We start from the raw sequence: 20,901 nt of genomic DNA on the forward strand, positions 1-20,901 counted from the left end.
AGCCTTTCCCTCATCCAGCAGCCAAGTCACTTGGTCATAGAAGGCGATTTTGTTAGTGATCATAGTGAAGTAGTAAAGCAATACAAGATCCCTGTCATTTGGCTCTGTCTCTTCTGGGTCCAAGCACACTGGAGATGCAAATGCCTCGGCAAGTGATATCTCCTCCCACGCCAGTTCCTATCAGCTCACTGTTTTAGCCAGCAGCTGAGACACACCAAACACACCTTTTGCAAATAAGTGCAAGCCTCCCAGGGTCTGATATACAGTTAACACTCTTAAAAGGCTCAAGAATAGCTGTGTTTCAAGAAGCCTTCCTCCAAAATGTTTCTCTTCAGAAATATTTGGCTACAGATTCTCTTTTATTCCTGGGCTGCTCGACAACTTCCTTTCTTTCACTGACTGCTGGCTCTGGCCAGGCAGGTGTGACACCTTTGTTTCTCTTGTGGGAGTTTCTCTCTGTTTCCTCTAAGTGCAAGACCACAATATGTGCGTGCAGCCTTTTACTGCAACTGTTGGCGGTGCTTGCAAAATCAGTAGAGATAGGTTTTGGTTTTGCAAATCACATAGCTTCTTGCTTCTGGAGCTACAAAAACATAACTTCCTTCAGTCAACGTACTCCATAGCCGCATGCTGACTCCTTCTTGAACAATTTCCTTTGTAAGAGAATTTCCCATTTTCTGCTAGTATCTCATGAAAACTTATTTGATAGAAAATACATCCAGCTGCTGGCATTTGTTTTTCCATAGCTGGTATTGTTTGATCTAAGTATCTGTTAGGATGAGAACATGAATTACTCTCTATCTGAATCAGAGGTGGCAGCTGTGCTGAAAGCTGAAGTAATCACTTCTTTGTAGCTCTACAATAAATTATGCTGTGGCATGACAGAGGAAGGAAATCAGTAGCCACTGTACCTGTTGTTTGCTCTGCCACTGCCTTGGCCTAATGCACCCTGTTTCCTGGCCTCTTTTACAGAAGAGCTGTTTCCTGCACAGTGACCCATTCCTGTTTGTGACATACTTCATCTGAAAAAAAAAAAAAATCATACCAGCATTTACAGACATTTCTTTCCTAAACTCATCCTCTTCAATGATGAATCATCTCTCTTTATGGGTATTCTGTGATCCCTTCACAGTTTCTCTGGGACAGTCTCTACATCTCCAATGAGCTCTGGCTACTTGGCTGGAAATTAAATGGTTTATATATACGTAATTACTGCCTTGGATTTGAAAACCAGTCCTGATGATCTGGGTACCCCATTTCTAGTGCTTTATGCATGTACATGTAGACCTTGGTACCAGTATAATTGGCTTCCTATCTTACAAAAAAATTATGTACAATTGTATCCATGCTATTTATCTGTCTCACATGACAAATAAGCATTACACATCAATGCTAGGGAAGAGGCAGATAAATCTGCAAAAGTCAGTGAACACACACAAACTCCATACTCCTCTTTCCCCACTGTTAGATTGAGAAAGAGTTTTATTGTGTTTTTTGTCTCAAAAAATCTCACTGATGGCTCCTCTGCGTGTAGTTTGGTTCAGTAATTGTGTAAGAAGGAGCTTCACAGATCCAATATAAGAACTTCGTTTGAAAGAAGTAGAAGTTAAGGGAAGAGTTAATAGGCTAAGAAACAAAAAGCAGAATTAAACACTCTCTTTAGGTGCATACTGCCAGATCACTTCCGCAACAATTCTCAGGACAAACCCCCACATTTATATTCAAACACTTGTTCCTGTGACCCTAAGCATACGTTGCTGGTTATTCACAGGTTAAGCATTTATAGGATGACAACTTCAAAAAATTAAAGATGTCAAGGGTAATGACTATCTTTAGAGATCAAGGATGTGCCTGCACCTATATTGCTGTTTCTCTCCCTAGTGAGAAATGTCATTACATTACAAATATATTACAATACACTACATTACAAATATATTCTAGCAAAAGCCATGTCTCTGTTCAACTTTAAGAATTCTCGGAAGCATTACACAAAAGTAATAATGTTTACAATCAGAACATGGAGCATTTTGAATCCCAAAAGTGCTTGATCAAAATTTGCCTAACTTCAGCTGTGGGTTCACATATTGATTTTAGTGTATGTATATCCACCTGTGAGATGGAAAACATGATTTTGACTAAAACTTACAATACACTGTGCTCCTAACAACATTTGATTCGCTTTTAAGCTCTATGTGGACACTTTGTGTCTCTCCAGCAATAACCTTTCTTAATGACTTCAAAATAGATTCCTGGCAATTTGCAATGTCATTTACCCATTCATAGATCCCAAACACCAGGCTTTCACAGGCAAAGAGGGGAACTCTATGCACGCAAAAAATACTTTTGTAATTTTAGAATCTACTTTGGGAAATATATTAATACAGATATTTACATGTTAACTTTAACTTACATGTTAAACACACATTAACCTAGAATCTGCAGTTCACTTAACTCCCTGGTTTACTATTTGTATAATCAGTAACTGCTGGGCATGTACTTAGTAGCATGAAGTCAACTTCTTAGTCTCATTGTAGACACTGGCTTCTATGTCGCTATTAACAATGATGTCATGGAGTTTGTGTAGCACTGCCCAGGGCAGGAGTGGGCAGGGGGAGGACAAGAACCCAATGACTTAAGTGTGAGAGTTCTGAGACTAAAGCATCATAAGAAAAAAATCCAGCCAATCATTCCTATAAGGAGTAGGTATCAACATTCCCAAGCTTCATGTTGGCACTCATTCTAATTCCATAATCTGGAATGTGAAGTGTTTAATCTGGTTTAACTCGATAGCTATGGAAGAATTCAAACTCACCCTGACTCCCAGGGTGGGTTTCTTCTTATATAGTGCCTGTTCAATGCCCAGCAAGTAACACTGCACACAAAAACAGGCAGTGGAGATGAACATTTTTACACAGGTTCTGTGCCAGTAATTCCTCCAGTTTGGCACAGGCAGTGCCCCCACACCTGATGCTTATTTACAAAAGATATTTCCATGCACCTCTATGATCTTGAACATGCAGCTACACTGTGAGTCACAGGGACAAGAGAATTTGCCTGAAGGAGTGTATCTTGCATAATGGCTCTGTTAAAAAGGGACTGATTACACTTTGAACCTCCTCAGGCTGTGTAGACTAAAAAGGTAGGGAAAAATGAAGAGGTTCAACCCACTCCCTAAGATGTTTTGGAAAGAGCTAACGGGGGAAGGATGGACAGTTACTCAGGAAACTCTACAGGCAGCAAGATTTCATGAACATCAGGAAAGGAAAATTCTATGGAAACAAGATACTTAACCACAGCAGCTTTCCAGCCCTTATTGACAGAGAGGGAAGCAATGAGAACATTGTCCTTACAAAGCAAAAGGAGAAAAGTGTATATGGCTTACAAGAAAAGCGATGGCAAACAAATTTTTCTTGAACCTTCATTTCCTTCTATCTATTAGAAACTCACATTGGCTCTTTATTTTATTTTTGTCTGCTACCTAGCAGGAGGAACAGAATGGCAATTGTGCATGCTGCTATGATTCATATGAGTATACATACTCATACCTTCTAATACTTTACATTTCACTTTTGTAACAGACACAAAAAACTCATATTAATATGGGAATATTAAAATGAAAAAATTAACCTGGAATATGCTGCCTGTTAAAGTAAAAAGGAGTAATGTGCAATATATACAACCATGCTCTTCATAGAATCATTTCTCAGAACCAGAAATGAGAACACAGATAACTGTGGTGTTGTCTGCTGTTACTGAGAACATGCATCAATCATTTGCACCAGAGATGGAAGAAAACTATTAGATCATAGTTCACACACTGCAAATGGAGTAAACTGTCTTCTGCTGAAGAAACTCATAGATATTAAAAAGATGACATGTCATCATCCCTAAAAACTACACAAAACACACCCTGAACTGATCCAACTCTATGTGCTGAAAATGTCTGTGGAAATGTTGCGCAATGCGGTTCTATTTCTAACTGCTCATAGCAATTCTAGCACATCATTATTGCTTATGAACTTGCATGCACACAAAAATAGTCCCAAAATATCACTTTATATTCTGTCTAGGAAAAAAATATAAATACAGGTCATTGCAAATTTTAAAAATATTTCCACAGAAAAAATATTACATATCAGTATATTCAGCTGTCACCCCATTCAGCCTGGACAAAGATTAAACAAGAATTTGTCTCCCACGCATGGAAATTTTGTCTGCTTTGTACTTTTAAATACAATGGAAATCAGAAAAGTGAAAAACTCGGCTCTTAAGGATAAAGTTTATACACACTGATTACTCGGAAATTTCAAAGTATTACACCAAACACAAAAAGCACAACCCTTTTAATAAAAGCAAAAGTGTCTGATTATTTTTTTTCCAGTATGGCTTAAGGGAAGAATACAAGAGTAGACACAAGTTTGTATCAGAAAAAGCTAGGCTGACCTCAGAGATCCCCAGACTGCTCTTTCAATATTGTTGTAACCAAAACCTATTCATTTTTCAGAGTTTTATCACATGAAAAAAGAGAGGTGGGCTTCTACCACTTGCCAGACCCATCATTCCCAGTCATGCAAGTCAATGGCCAGAGACTTTTTTTAGTGAGTTACAATTGATAATAAAATTTAACATGCAAAACTGCAGTACTCTGAAGCCATACAATTAAAAAGCTCGTAAACTCTCTCAAGCCAAAAGTGGCCTTATATACTTAAATATTATTATCTTAGAATTTTAACTAGTACAAGACACAGGAAAAAAAGAAGACATTACAAAAGAAAAATATGCTTGCGAGTTCCAGGAGAGGTGGAAAAGTAATTACTGTGAAAAGCTCACATATACGCCTTTTGAAGCTCAGAAGCTACTGCTTTTCTTTATACTTCATAGATGTTTGGACACCAGGATCACCTTAAACAAACAGAGCTATGACATACCCTTTTGACCTTCATTGACCACTGCACCACATCATATAGCAGTAATCAAACCCGGTGGACTGTGCTTTTCAGACAGAGCTCAGTGACTGTCCTCAGGTGCACTCTTTGTTCTTACAGGGAAGAGGGGGAGCAGAGAAAAATCACAGGACTTGGCCTGAACAGGAAAACTTGTTTTCATATCCTGGGTCAGAAGTTATCTGAGGCCTCAGCTGTCACTGTAGCCCCACAACTTGCAGAATTAAATCTATCTTTTCCTAAATCATGTCTTTATCATCTAGTTCTTTAGGGATGGGTCTCCTGCCCCTCATACAGTGGATTTTCAGTCCTGCCTTTGACCAGAGCAAGTGCCTTATTGATAGTATGCTTAAGCTGATCCCTGCTCCAAGCACTTTATTCTTTTATTGTTTGTTTGATGTCGTTTTCAAAACATTGTAATAACTACAAAATAAAATGCAAAAACAACGTGTGGAGTAAGACCATGAGCCCAGTTGTGGCCTAAAAAGCCCTTAAGCATTACATCAGAGCTTTAAACTCGCCTTCCATTCTCTAGCCCAGCGAGTTTTTAATTTCTTTACAGCAGAACAACATGATTTGAGTAAGGAATAGAAATCAATCTATTTGTATACAAAGTCTGACAATGAAGAGGGAATTACAATGCCTTTTGGACAGATACATAATTTTTAAGATGTCGCTGAGTTTCAGGTACAAGGTGAGAACATGTGGCTCAGCCCTTGCAGGCTGCAGTGGCTGGTACACTTGGAAATAAGAAGCTAGGTGCACTTGTAGTTTTAACTGCACACAACCACAGGGGCTCCTGGGCTGGCATCCACCTCTGGAGATGGCCTAGGACACTATGTGTCTTAAAGCAGCACCACCTACAATTGCTCCTTCTAAGACCAAGACTCCACTGCCTCTCTAGCAATCAGTTCCAGTGCTTGACTGGAACTGCTCGGTAAAAGATGCTACTCTCTTATTGGGAAATTGCCTGCATTTCAACCTGTGCCTACTGCCTCTCCTCCTATGCCTCTGTGCATCATCAAAAATAGCCTGGCTCCATCCTCTTTTTCACCTCACAAGGTAGTTATGGACATGGATAAGATGCCCCCAAGTATGTAACAATACTGCACTGGATCTCATCAAGCTGAAATTATTCTACACTCATTTAGCAGCTTGGATAGACTTTAAGATGACAGACTTGGAGGACAGGCCCACAACTTCAGTCACCATTACTGTCTCCATTCCCAGTATTCCCAATTTGTCCCTGAATGAGGAGTAGAGTATGATTCATAACCTTCACAGGTCTACTGGTGTTTGAAATAAAATAGTTTATAGTATCCACACAACCCATTAAAAAACTACTTGATGCAAGAACAGAAGAGACCCAAGATTTTATTGCCTTGACAGATGTAAAAATTTATTTATGCTCTTTATCAAGTGTTGAATTTCACACAAAAGACAACACTTCAACTTCAGGTCCACTTGTCCATCAGTAACCCCTATATCACAATACCCTTGACAGTTCCAAGTACAATTTTCACAAGATGGCTTAGAACAGTAGAATTTCATAAATAATGGCCAGCTTCCCAATTCTGAAGGTTATTACCTCACTGGTATTTTTCTGCTCAGCACGACCCACAGAACAGCAGAAGTCTTAAAACCATTTTGATCCCCAAAGACTATCGCTACTGCACTCAGCATTTAAATCATATTGCCCTGCATTAGTAACACCAAACAACACAGCTAATCTTAAAGATATACCACATCTCCCCCTAACAAAACACCTCTTTTTTAACATTATAAGAGAACTGTGCATCAAACAACCGCGAAATACACAATTATCCATTTGGCTTGGTTTTAGAATAAAAGTAACATCAGTCATCTATTTGTTAACTTCATCTCTTGTGTTTTGCTCCTTTCCCTTCCCCTGTCACTTAGGAACCTATACTAGAACAGGCAGTTTAATTGTAGCACTGAGGTAGCATGTTATAATTGAACAGAATAACAGGTTTGCTACAGCGCCTCCTCTCCTTTAAAGCACAAAAAAAATCCCCACAGTTTTTCAATTTCTTTGGAGAAGACAGGCATATAGTTCATTTCCAACAGCCACATCACTTTGAATTCAAAGCACAAAGCATCTCTGAATCATAGAAACGTTATACCAACTAGAGTGAATGAGAACATATACAAGAAGAAGCAACTATGTCAGTTTTATTTGAACTACGGTTACATTTTTTCTCTATGGCACCTATTATGAAATGTATCTTTACAGTCTCTGAAATTCAATTTCAAAGACTAGGATCCTGAAAAAGGGCACCTGTGCCTCAGTTCTTCTAAATGCTTTCCATGCTATCTGGAGAAAGGGTCAAATAATTGCAACAAAACTGAAAGAAATCAAATTAATCTAAAATAAAATCAACAGGAATTAGCAACATGAGTATGAGAAAAGAATTTAAGTTAAGGCAAAATATACAACATGCCTGAAAAAACAGAGAGCACTTTCCATTCACTTATAAAAAAAATCTAAAAAATCTCTGCAGAAGTATAAGCTTCATTTCATAACAAAATGTGAATAACAATATATCAACTTGCCCTTTTGGCTAAAAATTTTGAAAGAAAAAGCTGAAATCAAGCTGTACTCAAGACTGCAGCCTTAACAACAGACTGTTTACTGAAGTAACTTTTACAGATATCTGTATATTTAGGGGTGAGTAGTAAACAGTGACCACAAAGAATGGTAGTAATTTTCTGCTCTGTATGCCATGCCAGTATACATAGCCTTGTTAAACTAGGTTGCACAGTACACAATCCTCACCCATCCCCAGGCTGGATCACTGAATGCCTCCTGTCCATCTTTCACACAGCATCTTTTTTTACTGCATTTAAACCCCCTTCAGTTAGCTGCATGCATAAGGGAAACTGGCTTTTAAAACCCTGGAAAGCAGATTGAGAATGTGTCTGAGCTGATTGCTAAATAAATCCTCATCTGAACAGCTGAGGGAAAATGCATAAGTTATAATGATCAATTCAAGCCGTTTATGGAGACTTTAATGTAAATGTTTCAAGTAATCCAAGATGCACTCCAACAACTGTTATCAAAAATTTAAGGCTTTTATGAACACCCTCTTACATATAAAAGAAGTATTAAACAGAAGAAACTTGTTTACACTAAATACAAACATCTGAAAAATCTCTGAAACCTGTTTATACAAATACTAATAAATTCTTTAATATTTTATACAACTAGAAGGTGCACAGATTGGCATTCAAGTGGTCAATGCTGGCAAACATCTGTCAGACAACAACATGTTTTACTTGGATAACAATATAGTTTAAAATGCCATAAATTAAAAAATAAGTTAGTTCACATTTTTCCCCCCAGCTTTTATGTACATCTTAGTCTTAATGAGATCGTGTAGCCTTCTTCAGAAGCTCAAGGTCTTTCCGTCGACTTTTGATTGCTCTGGCACAGCCATACTCTTCCAGTTGTAAAGGGATATACTTTTCTATCTGAACAAGGCCGTGACCAGCAGGACCAGTAAACAGCTTAATCCAGGATGGCTTAAAGTTTCCTCTGAAGCCCAGAAAGGCCAAGCTTCCTGTGACAAAAACAGTGTTTCAGTGTTACTTAACTAGCAAAGCCCATGCAAGCACAACACAGGAACGGTTTGGAAGTTAATGGAACCCTTCTCTGAAATTCTCCCCTCACATTATTCAGGACATTAATCCAGTCTCAGCTTCACGTGCGCCTTGCAAGGAAATATTGACTTGCAATTTCCTTTTTCAATATTAAACACTCTGAAATTTTAATTTGAAAAACACAGCTATCAAGACAGTTACAAAACCTACCTTCTCGGACAAGACTTGTGCCATGGCCCTGAACAGATGCGAGCTACCTCATGGGGCTTATAGAGTGATCATCCCTCAAAATACTAACAGCTTCTCATGTATACCTTCAAATTTTGTGAGAACCGGAAATACTAGCCTGGCACAGAAGAATGTTAAACAGCAGTTTTGCTGCGTGAGTTACAAAATACAGGTTTTGGGAAAAAAGCCAGTGACTCTTTATGTAATCCACAGGCACAAAGAACTGCCAGTCACTTCTTTGCCCACAACAAGCTTCACACATGCATTTCGGGGCAACAGGAACAGTTTTCTGCCCTGTCTGCCGAAGGGCTGCCCACCTACCATTCTCAATAAGGGCTGAAATGCGGCAGCCCACACCAGTGCAAACTGGCAATCATCCTCTGCCAGCTGCATCCTTTTCACATACCCTGTGAGATACCCATCAGACCAACATAAATACACAGACCAAGGCAGTGTCAAAGAAATGCGCAATATTTCCACCAACCATTGTTCTGAAGATAAGGCGGTTTGGCTGTCCCCAGGAACATTAAGGCTTCTGACAAATTATTAGGAATTGCTACATCACCTCTTGTACTCAGTAGAACAATAGACCTGCAGCAGAAACAGTACAGAGATGGCAACTGTTGTAAACACAAGCTTTCCTTAATATTCTGCTACCTGCTGCTGGCCTCACAGTCCTCTTGCCATGTATTCATGCCATGTCATTTAACGACAAGGAAATAGTCAACCCTCTCTGAAAGCAGTATCTAGAAAACCACACACCTAGATTTTTTTCAGGTGACTTAAATTTAACTTCAAAATCATTGGAAAGTGTTATTTAAATATAATTTAATATTTTGTATAAAAAAAATCAAGTTTAGATATTGATCCAAAAATAAGTATTAGGATGCTAATTTTCTGACACTAACCTTTTACTTTTCTTTATTGATAAGCAATTTTCTACTTAGATATGAAAAGTATGACACTTTGTCACCTAGTTCACATCAGTGTCCTTAAGTGACCTTATTAAACAAAAAGTTATTCTTGTTTTAAACAAAAATGCATAAAAATTCTTTTTAAGGTGAAAGGCAACACTGGAAAAATATAAGTGTTCAAAATATGAGCTATTTTGTTTTCTCAGATATGGCTAAATTGTCTGCTAAAATGCTTCCGTGTCTCTTCTTTCCTCAACTTAGATGCATGCTTTGCTCACTTTCAGTGCTCCTGTGTAGACGTGACTAGTTAAATATTCATTAGAGAGCAGAGGTACAGCTTACAGCATATACTGAAAATAAACGGTCATTACACATACCTTTGTGGAATTCCAGATTTTAAATATCCGTCTACATGCTTAATGTCTACTCCAGGAAATAATTTGTTTCCTAATACTGTGCCAATGCAGGCATCAACTACAACAATAAGTATGCCATCATCCTTGAAGGAAAACATAGTGTCATTGACCTGAATGGGAGGAGAGAAAGAGAAAAGAACTTTTTCTTTCTTTCTTAAAGTTAATAGAAATTCAACAGCAGTTCGACTGCACTATAGAATCATCTAGTCTAGACACAGTGGTGCTCTAATTTCCTTACAAATACTTGCTTCTTCCTAGCATTTCTTAATTCTTCCCCTTGAGAGGAAGCTTTCAGTGGGACTTCTGACACTATATGGGAGCCTTCATTCCCTGGCTTCTACAGATAGATCATACATTTCAGGTGATTTACCACCTGCCTTGGTCATTTCTCCTGCTTCAGGAAGCTAAACTTCAGAAACTGAACCACCTGAACTTCTTGTCTACAGAACAGCTAATCTGCCTATGCAGCAGCCTAGTTTCAGTCTATTTTTTTCCTACAGAGTGCACTTACTACTTTGGATACAGCAGACACACTCCTGTAGAAGTTTGCAGTTGCTAAGTTTACATTGCTGATGTACTATTTGTCTGTTTAAATAAGAGTTTTACTATTTCAACCAAGCTAATGCATTGACGTGGAGAATGTAAGGCACATACAGACTTTAAGGACATCTACAAATACACTTTCAGCATCATGTGCACAATCTCCTTCAGCATCCAAATAGAGAAGCTGATGTAAACTACTTTTTATACAGTATTATTCATTAGTAATTGCCACTTTGAAAGAGTTCAGCAAAGCTTAAATCCCATTAACTCACTAATCTGTTAGCACAAAACCAGTTCAACAAGATGGATTTAATCAACAGGTTGTCTGGGGTTTTTGGTTTTGTGTTTTCGTTTTGGATTTTAGTTTTGTCTTTCTTTTTTTCCCAAAAGCACCTCTCAATAAATGTTTATCCATCTAGATTTCCACCATGGATCTGTAAATTTTAAACCTTCCCCTACTGGTACAAGTTTCTCTCCAGCAAGAAAGGATATGAATACAAGCTGGAGCCTCGGAGACTCACTTTCTGAGGTTAAAACATCAGGGTTTTGACTGTCTGGTTTTTAAACGACAAAATAACACTTTTCATTCAAGTGAAGAAAAGTGAAGTCAGCATTACATAAAGCTGTAAAACTGTTGTAATACAAACTATTAAAAAGAAAGACAGAAGAAAACCATAAGGAATACTCACAGAAATAAATGCTTGCTGACCTCTGCTTAACTCTTTTTTACCAGATGAATTAATCTGCACAAGGAGGTAGTTTTTGTGAGGATCGCTGGTGAATACCATCTGGATATCAAATGGAACACATTAAGTACACACATCCATGTGTCTTCAGCAGTTTAGCATGCAAAATAGTTTACAACAGACCACTCACACTCCAAAGCAAATGCATCCATTTGTCAATAGTAATACTTATGGTACAATAAATAGAGTAACGCATTTTATTCCTTACTTTCAGTATTTTTCTCAGCATGTATAGCTAAAACAGATAATACAATTTCAAGATCATGCCAATAAGCAACAATCCAAAAAAGAAAAGAGAAGGTCAGCCAACAGCATACAGAACTCTGCTGCAAAGCTGTCCTACAGGGAGCACAGACAATACTGTGGTACAAGACATCAGGTCTACTTATGTTTCTTCTCTGTAGCACTCAGAGGTGAAGCAGTATTTTTTGAAGATCAAAACCTGAAACCTTTGTGATACGGGGGACTCCCCACCTTCTGGCATATAGAAGTTAATATTGCAATCACTACAAAGTGGTAGATGCTGTATTCTGAGCTGAAAGACTGAAATTATGCCTTAAAACAAGTAGACAGCAGCATCAACTATGCAGTTTATGACAGTTTCTGCTTATTTTACCTTACCTGAGTTGTGCCACAATTTGTACATGGTACAGTAGTTTTTACTGGCATCTGCTTTGTGACACTTGGTCCTTGGTAGTACTTTGGGTAAGCTTTTGCCATGCAGTTACTGATCCCTTTTGCCGAATCTTTGGTCACTATCTTGATCCTTTCACATCCCTGAGATGAGCAATAACTGTGACCATCCCTATCATATTTGGCTTGAAGAAACAGAAACAGTAATCTAAACAAAAGGGAGAAAAAGAATGTAGATCAGGTGCTAGAAATATAGGTATTTATGTTAAATGTTAACAGCTATATTTCATGAATTTTCAGAAGTAGAGAAACTGTAGTATTCACTTCTGCACAACTGTTCAAACTTTGTAAAAATATTTAGGGTTTAGAGTTAGGAAGTCTCTACTGACATATCTGAAATTCCTAATAATTAAATGAATTATGTGCTTTGAAAACAAAAACATTCCTCAAGTAAGTGGCATACAGGACAACAACCCCAAACTGCCTGCACAGATTTTTCTTGGATCACAGATTTTGCAGATACCCAGCAGTAATGGAATGTTCAGCTTCAACCAGTAGCACTGAGTAATGTAATTACACATGCTTGGAAATCCAGTTTAGGTGATAGTGGTCATTATGTTCATAGTATGAAGAGAGAGACAGTTAAATTCTTTACTATATATTTGAATGTTATCACTGTTACTTTTAGACAATAGAAATGTAAATGTCTTTTCAAAAGCTACATTCATCTGCATATTTAATACAGACAGACAAAGTAGCAGGTAAGGGAACAAAATAAATCAGAGAACAAATTAAGGATCAACATTTATAAAACATGTAAGTGATGTAAGTGGGAAGTTGACCATATTTCAAACCTCTCAGAAGGATCTCAATGGACTCTGTCAGAAACACTTTTGAAAGAGAGAGTAGGACTTCTAATTACTTTTGAGAAGGCTGAAAAAGCATTTTCGGAACATTTTTAAAATGTTCTTGGAACAGAAAACTCCTTGGAAGTGTCTAGAATTTGCAGTTTAACAAGAAGGCACAAATTTTCTTTTAAGATTTAGAAGTTACTTCCTGAAAGATGCTGTTCTGCAGCACGGCAGATACCACATTTTTCACAGGGAAGGGGTAGAAATACCTGTGTTAACTGCAGTGCTCTTGGAAAAGTATTTCACTTCTCCACTGGCAACCACTGTATTTTCGAGATACAACATAACATAAAGCATTCTCTCAAATTGGCTTTGGGTTCCTTTGCAACAGCTTTCCTCTTAGGCAGGTGTCTCAATCAGTTGCACTTAACTCTAACAAACTGCATATTTTAAGGTTAAAGAACATCTTCCAACAGGGTAAAGTTACAAGGAGTTACCCGGTACTGTTGTCAAAGTAAAACTTCTTTTCTGATCGATTATTTTCAAGCTCCATCATTGAAGATACTGGCATGTAGCGTTCTACCTTGCTTGACAGAGCAGATGACCGCCTTTGAAAGGTTTCCAGTACTATAATGAAATCTGCAGTTGGTTGATAACAAAGACCAACACGAACCCAGTCATTCCTGAAGACAAAATAACATGTATGATTCACTGCAGGAACAGTTTAGAAAACAATACGCAGCGAACAGATAAGGAACACAAAAAGCTCCCATATTCTCAGCCAAAAGACCTTTCTTACCCCTCCCAAGTTATAATAACTTTGATACTATCAGTATATATCTGGTTTCATACTTTATATATTTGTTAGGTTTTTTCTGACAATAAAATCATGCATGCTAAACTATTCAACTCCAATTCTGCTCAACTTCAGTATTTGCACATTTTCTTCTCTGAAGAATTTTCATTAAGGACACTGTACTGGACAAAAGTCTAACTGCAGGTGCAGGTCTATTGCTTAATCTCTTGCTTTTCATACTTTAATGTTTCTAATTATGAAAAAAACAACCCCAGATCCAGTCTTACTAGTGGCTGAAAACTCTCACATAGGCTAATTCTGTAGAACATTAATTTAGTATTGCCATACGGATCAATGACAGGAAAGAAATGAAACATACTTATTGAAGTTAATTAGATAAAGATAGGTGACATTTGGAGCTTTTCCATTCCAATGTATTGTGTAGCCCTTCTGGAGCATCACTACTGGCTGGTATTGTTGAAAGACAGCTCTCTGATTAATACCTCGAAGAACCATGGGATTGGCTGGGTACTCATCTCGTACGATAGTCATGGAAAGATTCTGCCCATTCCAGGTTTGGACATATACCTATATGATATTAACAAGAATGAAAAATTGGACATTGTGCAAATGGCAATGAAATAGTGAAGAATAATCATCACGTTATTAGCCGAAACACTGCAATTTGATATTCTCAGCTATGCAATACACAAATACATCCTGAAGAGGAGCTCTGTTTGAAAAACTGTAGTAGATTTTGCTCATTTTACAGACAAAAAAAGGGAGGAAGGGACAAAAAATAAAAAGAATTAACTATGGTACTTGGCCAAATTCTAACATAGAGCAGGAACCGGAATGGAGATAAACCTATGTGAAATTGTAATTCAAAAAGGCATATGTAACATCTCCATTGAAAAAAACAGAGAGAGAGAAAAAGAGTGAGAGAGAGAGCAAGCATGTCCCTTAAAATCAACTCTAAAGAAATGACACACAGAACTCGAGTGGAAGAAAACACGCCCAATAGAAAAATGTTTTAGTGGACAGGGCTGCAATACAGAACTCTAGGCATACATACACATTTGGTTTTACCTTTCAGCACCTAATACTGTACTCACAGTTGCATGCTGAAGGGAATATTATATACCCAACTGGCTAAGAAGTGTAATACGCATAAAAGTACTTTTAAAATATCAAGAAATTTTTAAATTAAAAGTTACGTAATTTTGTGGTTCTTGTACTCCTCCTGCCCCCACAAGTTTTTCATATTCCTGATTTGCCCCAAACAGAAAGCTACAAGAGTACTAGCCTGTGCATACGTTCCACTGCAAACCACTCCACTCCATTCTGAAACATTAATGCATTTGGAGTGTTGAATCAAGTAGTTATCCATTCTGCCCACATAGGTATCTTTGTAGTCAGTCACTGAACCATCTAGATCATGGAATATTGAGTTCTTGTCACCATCCAGATCTCCTTCTTCGAACCACGGCCCAGGTTTTCCAAAGAAGACTTTCAAAGAAACCTGTGAAAAACAATTAAAATAATTATAATTTTTTTTCCCCATACAAAGCACAAACACCTGCGCACCTATAGGAACACAGAAATTTGACAAAGATGATTAAAAACTTTATAGCAAAGACAGTGGAATCTTGCAAAATCAACATTTTCATTTTTAGGAATAGGATCAGGCCAGTTGTTACTTCTGAACAGTATCAGAATTTGCAACTGAAAATTCATAACTGAAGATATACTGAACCTCACAGAATCTCCTTTCAGCTTTACCACTAGCCATAAGACAGATCATTATTGCAACATATCCTACGTGTCCCCTGGTGTTATTTTTTGCTCAGGAGACGAAGGATACATCCTGAGTGACTTCTAACCAAGAGAGAAACTCTGGAGTAGAGATGTATAGAAAAGATGACCTAGGACCCTTGGATGTTTATTTTAAATACAGTAAGAAAAGAATGCCATTAGCAATAATAAAAGAAAACTTGTAATAAACTTACATTTGGAGCAAACTTCACAAGCGAAATGTTGTTTTTTGGTGTCATCTGCCAAGGATTTTTCATTAAGAAACCAAAAGCACTGGTAAATCTGTCTGGTGTTGGCACAAAGTTTTTGAATGTGCACTTGGTAAGGTGAATAGGTCCATCATAAATTTGAAAGCCTCTGATTGGAAATGTCCTGTTAATGCAAGCAAATACTTATAGCATTCTCTAACAAAACCCATGATAAGCCTGAATTTGCAGCAAATACATTTCCTCTCAGAGAAATCAAGAAAGCAACATTAAGAGAATGACTGGCATCCTAGATACTAAAGGCAATCTTGTTTCTGCACTTATCTAATTATTCAAACTATCCCTCACTCTTTTGAATTTTCATGTTAGAACAGCTATCACTGTCCACCTGCAAATGTGCCCCTTTCCCAATACAGGAAATACAGCAGGAGAATAATAACATCTGCTCTTTCACTGGTCACGGCAACTGGGAGAAGTGCTGATAGACCAGAGGAAAGCAAATGTCACTTTAACTTTGAGAAGGAACACTCAGGGAACTGCAGTCTGGTAAGCTTCAGCTTGATCCCTGGGAAGGTGATGGAGCAGGTAACCTTGGAAACCAGTTCAAGGCACATAAAGGATAAGAAACTCATCAGGAGTAATGAACATGGATTCACCAAGGAGTAGTAATGCTTGATCAACTTGTTAAACTGTGATGAAATAACTGGTCTAGCAGCTGAGGGGAGAGCAATGGATATGGTCTACCTAAACTTCAGTAAGGCTTTTGACACTGCACCCCATAAGATCCTCAAGAAGCACTGGCTGGATGAGAGGGCAGTGAGGCAGATTGAAAACTAGCTGAACAGTTGGGTCCAGAGAGTGGTGGCATGAAGTCTATTATGAGGCCAGTAACTAGTGGTGCACCCCATGCATCAATACTAGGTCCAATTTTGTTTCATGGCTTTACTAGTGATCTGGATGTTGGGGCTGAGTATAGTCTCAGCAAGTTTGCAGAATGCATAAAACTCCAACTAGCAACAGATACACCAGAGGGTTGTGCTGCCATCCAGATAGACCTTGACAGACAGGCTAGAGAAATGGGTAGATGGAAACCTCATGAAGTTCCACACTGATGGAAATCAAGTTGACCATAAGTCACCAAAGTGCCCTTGCCGCAAAGAGGCAAATGGTATACAGGGCTGCACTGGGAGAAGCATTGCCAGCTTCTTCGATTGAAGGAGGTGATCCTTCCCATCTATTCAGCGCTGGTGAAGCCACACCTAGAATGCTTGTCCTCAATACAGACAGACATGGAGCTATTAGAGAGAGTTCAACAAAGGGCCACAAAGATAATGAGAAGACTAGAGTATCTCCCATAGGAAAAAACACTGAGAGATGTCAGACGGTTCAGCCTCAAGCAGAGAAGGTTCAGGCAGGAACCTCATCAATGTATAAAAATCTCTCAAGACAGGGTGCAAAGAAGACAGAGCCATGCTCTTTCCAGTGATGCCCAGAGGCAATGGGCACAAGCTGAAAACCTGGAGCTTCCTCCTGAACATAAGGACAAACTTAGTTACTGTGGTGGTGACTAAGCACTGATACAGGGTGTCCAGAGAGGTTGCTACAGAAAACCAACCTGTGGTAGCATCAGATGAAAACTGACTCAGTAAAAAGGCAAGAGTGACACAGCGTTACACAATGTGATAAAAAGAAAAAGGAAGCGTCAACTTCAATAGTCCTAATCTCTCACAGCTCAAGCAAGAAGGGTGTTAACACCTGATACAGAGAATATTTCTTGTATAATTTCTATTTCCTTCACTCATAGCATACTTACCGATTTCTAGGCAGAGTGCGTGTCTTGTTGTCTATTCCACCAGTTCCTGCATACTTATTTTGGCCACCTGGAAACCCGTAATTTTTGCTTTCACCTATAAACAGTGACTCAGATACTTCCTGGCTGGCACCTTCATCATTTGGGAAGCTCCCATCACTATCAAAGCAATGTCAGAGACAAGATTTTAGCCAGGACTCCTCAGCAGATGAACACACCAAGGTATAGTTTTACTTACTTCTGTTAAAAGTCTAGACTGTTCTAGATTTCTTTTACAACATGTAGAACAATAAATTTAATCATTAACAGTACTACACACTAAGTGTTTGAAATGCTAAAGAGACCTAAGCATTAGATTTTCTATGTCCCTTTGTAGTGCAGTACTCTTTCTTTAAAAGTCCACTTTCATAATCCTATAACCAGTTTGCCATAGGCTAAATGGTAGCAATTTTGGTTTACTACCTAAGTTCCTAATAAAAAAGGAATCAAGTAAGAGACTATCCCCTCTAAATGTTCATCCTCTTTCCTTTCCTTTACTCAGTTTCAACTGTTCAGGAAGAAAATCAGAACTGCCTAAGGAATCATAAAATACCAAAAATACCTGGAGAAACATAACCATTCTAGTGAAGAGATAGCAAATTGTGGTGTAAAACAAGCACAGGTTGAAATAGTGTGCAAGCTGTGGCAACTGTATCAGTTTGTAGCCCTTACAGCCTCATCTACACACTGCAAATAGAATGGTGCCCAAAAATCAAAGTAATGCCTTATTAAAGTCTAACTATTAATTTTGATAGACGTATATTTTCTAAGTTTCTAGGCAAGAAAAAACAGAAATGAATAATTAAAGTACTCACCTAGCAAATGTCAAACCTATTCCATTGTCTGCAAACCTAAAAGAAAGTTCAATGTTTCAGTCATTTCTTCTACATTATCCAACAAGTTACTGTAAAAGCACTGAAGAAAGCCTGAATTTTTATAATAATGGAACCACCACAGACTTAACTGTTACAAAAATGTTACTGTTAAACAAAAAAAAAAAATCAGTAGGAACACGAGAGCTTCAGGGAAACTATAGATACCCCAGTATAAATTTACTGTCTCTGCCAACTTTTAGACTTCTTTTTATTGTATAGGTTCTTTTTGCCATTTAGGGCAGGTTCTCATCTAAACAGAAATAAATTTGTTTTATTTAAAAGTAGTTGGATAGAGTGAAAGCAGTTCAAGATATTGAGAAGTTCCTTGAGTTAAGTATCAATCTTCTCCTACAACCCTATTGTAATGCACTTTCATAAACAAAGGTTCAGGGAAAACTTCTTAACGTGCTGCTAAATGGTTTCAGATACCTACCCAGAGTTTTGAACAAGGATATCCCCTCCCCTGACCCATGCTCCATGATCATTGTTTTTGAAAGAGATTAATCTGTCAATCAGGGCAGCAACTCTGGGCTTTTCAGGGTCTGCATCTTGATGAGGTCGAAACCTGAGACAGATAAAAACCCAAAAGCTCAATATAAGACCACTGTTAGTTTTACATGTATCATATATATTGTCCTGAGAAAGTCTGAAAGATAAACATTCATGCTCATCTGATGCGCAAAATCCACTCTGCTTCATTTTTGTAATGACAGAACCCCAGAACAGGTGCATCTCTAGCTATCAATTTCTCTCATGCCTTCAGGGCATAATGAAGCAGGAACATAAAATTTCTCTTTTCCAGTAACTCTCACAGGCTTCTGCTCAATCTCCCTGAGTTTCTTTAGCTGTATCTTCCCTCCTTTTATACCCTTGCATTTTGCCTTCCTCAAAGTACTCTGCCCCAACTTGTGCTGCAGCATTAATGTGAAAGTTTGATGCAGGGTATTAAAGCTCATTGGAAAGACACATAGGGCTGCTATGCACTATACAAAAAAAAGGCCGAAGGCTTGCTTAACTGCTCCTTCAAATCTTTTAAAGTCTTCTGATGTTGAGGAGTGCACCTTCTTCAAGCACACCTGTGGTAGTTTTCTATCCCAACCCAGACACTGCATGGCCACCAAGATGATCTCATATGGTAAGTTATGGTTGAAGTCTGTTTTAGACAACAGGAAGAAACAACCTGATTAATGATTGGTGGTAGCTTTCACTCAATTATCCTCAAGATTCCAGAGAAAAAGCAATACATTAAAAAAACCAAAACAATACAACAAAACCACATTTTGAGCAGGTAAAGATACATATGCCCCTTATCCCGATCACCTTTTACTCTAAATTGGATCTGCCCTGCTCAGTGCCAGGAGAGGAAGGGAAGAATGGATGAATGTTTCTTTTTTGACAGTCCCAGGCTCCTCAGTTCTTTAAACCCCTTCAGTTTGGTTCCATGCACAATGACTAGTGACCTTATGTAGAAATGGAGTGCCTATTTACTTCTGTGCGTGCTATGAAATATGAATTCCATCTCACGCACAAATTTCTTGTATACTCCACTGATGCCCTGTCAACATACTAGAGGTTCTCAAAAGGCATTTTGCCCCTCACATGGTCCTCTTGAGTGCCTGTTATGACGGAGGTAATCCACAAGGGTTAAATGAGTTTTCTGTCAGAACTCTTAACTAGAAAGTTGAATTCCAAATCACAAATTTTATTACCTAAACTGGGAACCTTCCTCTCTGCATCTGCAACTATGACTTAACTACACCCATCATAAACACAAGTCCATCAGAAATAAAGATAATCTTATGGACTATATTTTCAGACCTAGTGCTTAGTTGTCAAAATAGAATGTTGACAGCTACAATTATCTGCTGTTGTCTTTTGACCATTATTCCAGGCTATTTTACTTGAAATTCAGGAGATGACTAACCAGGGACAGTATTTTCCTAGACTCCCCACTATTTTCTCTCACTTTGTAAACTAACAAAAACGTGGTTGATTGTACTGTCTCTGCAAACAGCCTTCGGTAAAACTGTTTCTCTGAGCTATGATCTCCAAGTCCAGAAGGTATAGCAAGAAGCATTCAGCAGTAGGAAAGGCAGGTGGATGTATTACTTGACACTATTAAGCCTTTTTCTAACAATTGTCCAAAAAATAGTCACAAATCAGAAGAGCAGACTTTAAATTAAGACTTTACTTTTAGCAGCAATTTCAGAAAATACTTTGGGCGTGACAGTAGAGCATGTTTAAAATTATGTCTCCCATGAGGCTGAAATCTACCCTGAGTGAGGGCTCAGCTAACTCCTTTAAGGCACACCATACTCCGTTTTTCCCAAAACAGATGGAAAAATGAGCAAAAAGAATATGTATGAACTTATTGTTTAGCTATTATTTATAAATAATCATATAGCTTTCAAAATATTTTTCTTCATATGATTCTAAAGGGAATCTCTGGAAATTGCCATTTTTCA

At 38.1% G+C, this 20,901-nt stretch overlaps 1 protein-coding gene across 3 annotated transcripts in view; it reads right to left on the minus strand.

The window, feature by feature from the left end:
- Positions 1-6,301: 6,301 nt before the first annotated feature.
- The window catches only part of CEMIP2 (cell migration inducing hyaluronidase 2), a 49,429-nt gene continuing 34,829 nt past the window's right edge, over positions 6,302-20,901 (minus strand). For all 3 annotated transcript variants that reach the window (XM_069880815.1, XM_069880813.1, XM_069880814.1), the window contains 12 exons: positions 18,870-19,001; positions 18,377-18,412; positions 17,526-17,681; positions 15,701-15,878; positions 14,998-15,213; positions 14,071-14,279; positions 13,393-13,578; positions 12,033-12,252; positions 11,355-11,453; positions 10,084-10,232; positions 9,277-9,383; positions 6,302-8,524 (listed from right to left, as the gene is read on the minus strand). In XM_069880815.1, coding sequence (XP_069736916.1) covers positions 8,328-8,524; positions 9,277-9,383; positions 10,084-10,232; positions 11,355-11,453; positions 12,033-12,252; positions 13,393-13,578; positions 14,071-14,279; positions 14,998-15,213; positions 15,701-15,878; positions 17,526-17,681; positions 18,377-18,412; positions 18,870-19,001 — 1,885 coding nt within the window. In that variant the 3' untranslated portion in view covers positions 6,302-8,327. The remainder of the gene's footprint in view (positions 8,525-9,276; positions 9,384-10,083; positions 10,233-11,354; positions 11,454-12,032; positions 12,253-13,392; positions 13,579-14,070; positions 14,280-14,997; positions 15,214-15,700; positions 15,879-17,525; positions 17,682-18,376; positions 18,413-18,869; positions 19,002-20,901) is intronic.

The sequence above is a fragment of the Phaenicophaeus curvirostris genome, chromosome Z (genome assembly GCF_032191515.1).
Source record: "Phaenicophaeus curvirostris isolate KB17595 chromosome Z, BPBGC_Pcur_1.0, whole genome shotgun sequence".
Classification (NCBI taxonomy): Eukaryota; Metazoa; Chordata; class Aves; order Cuculiformes; family Cuculidae; genus Phaenicophaeus; species Phaenicophaeus curvirostris.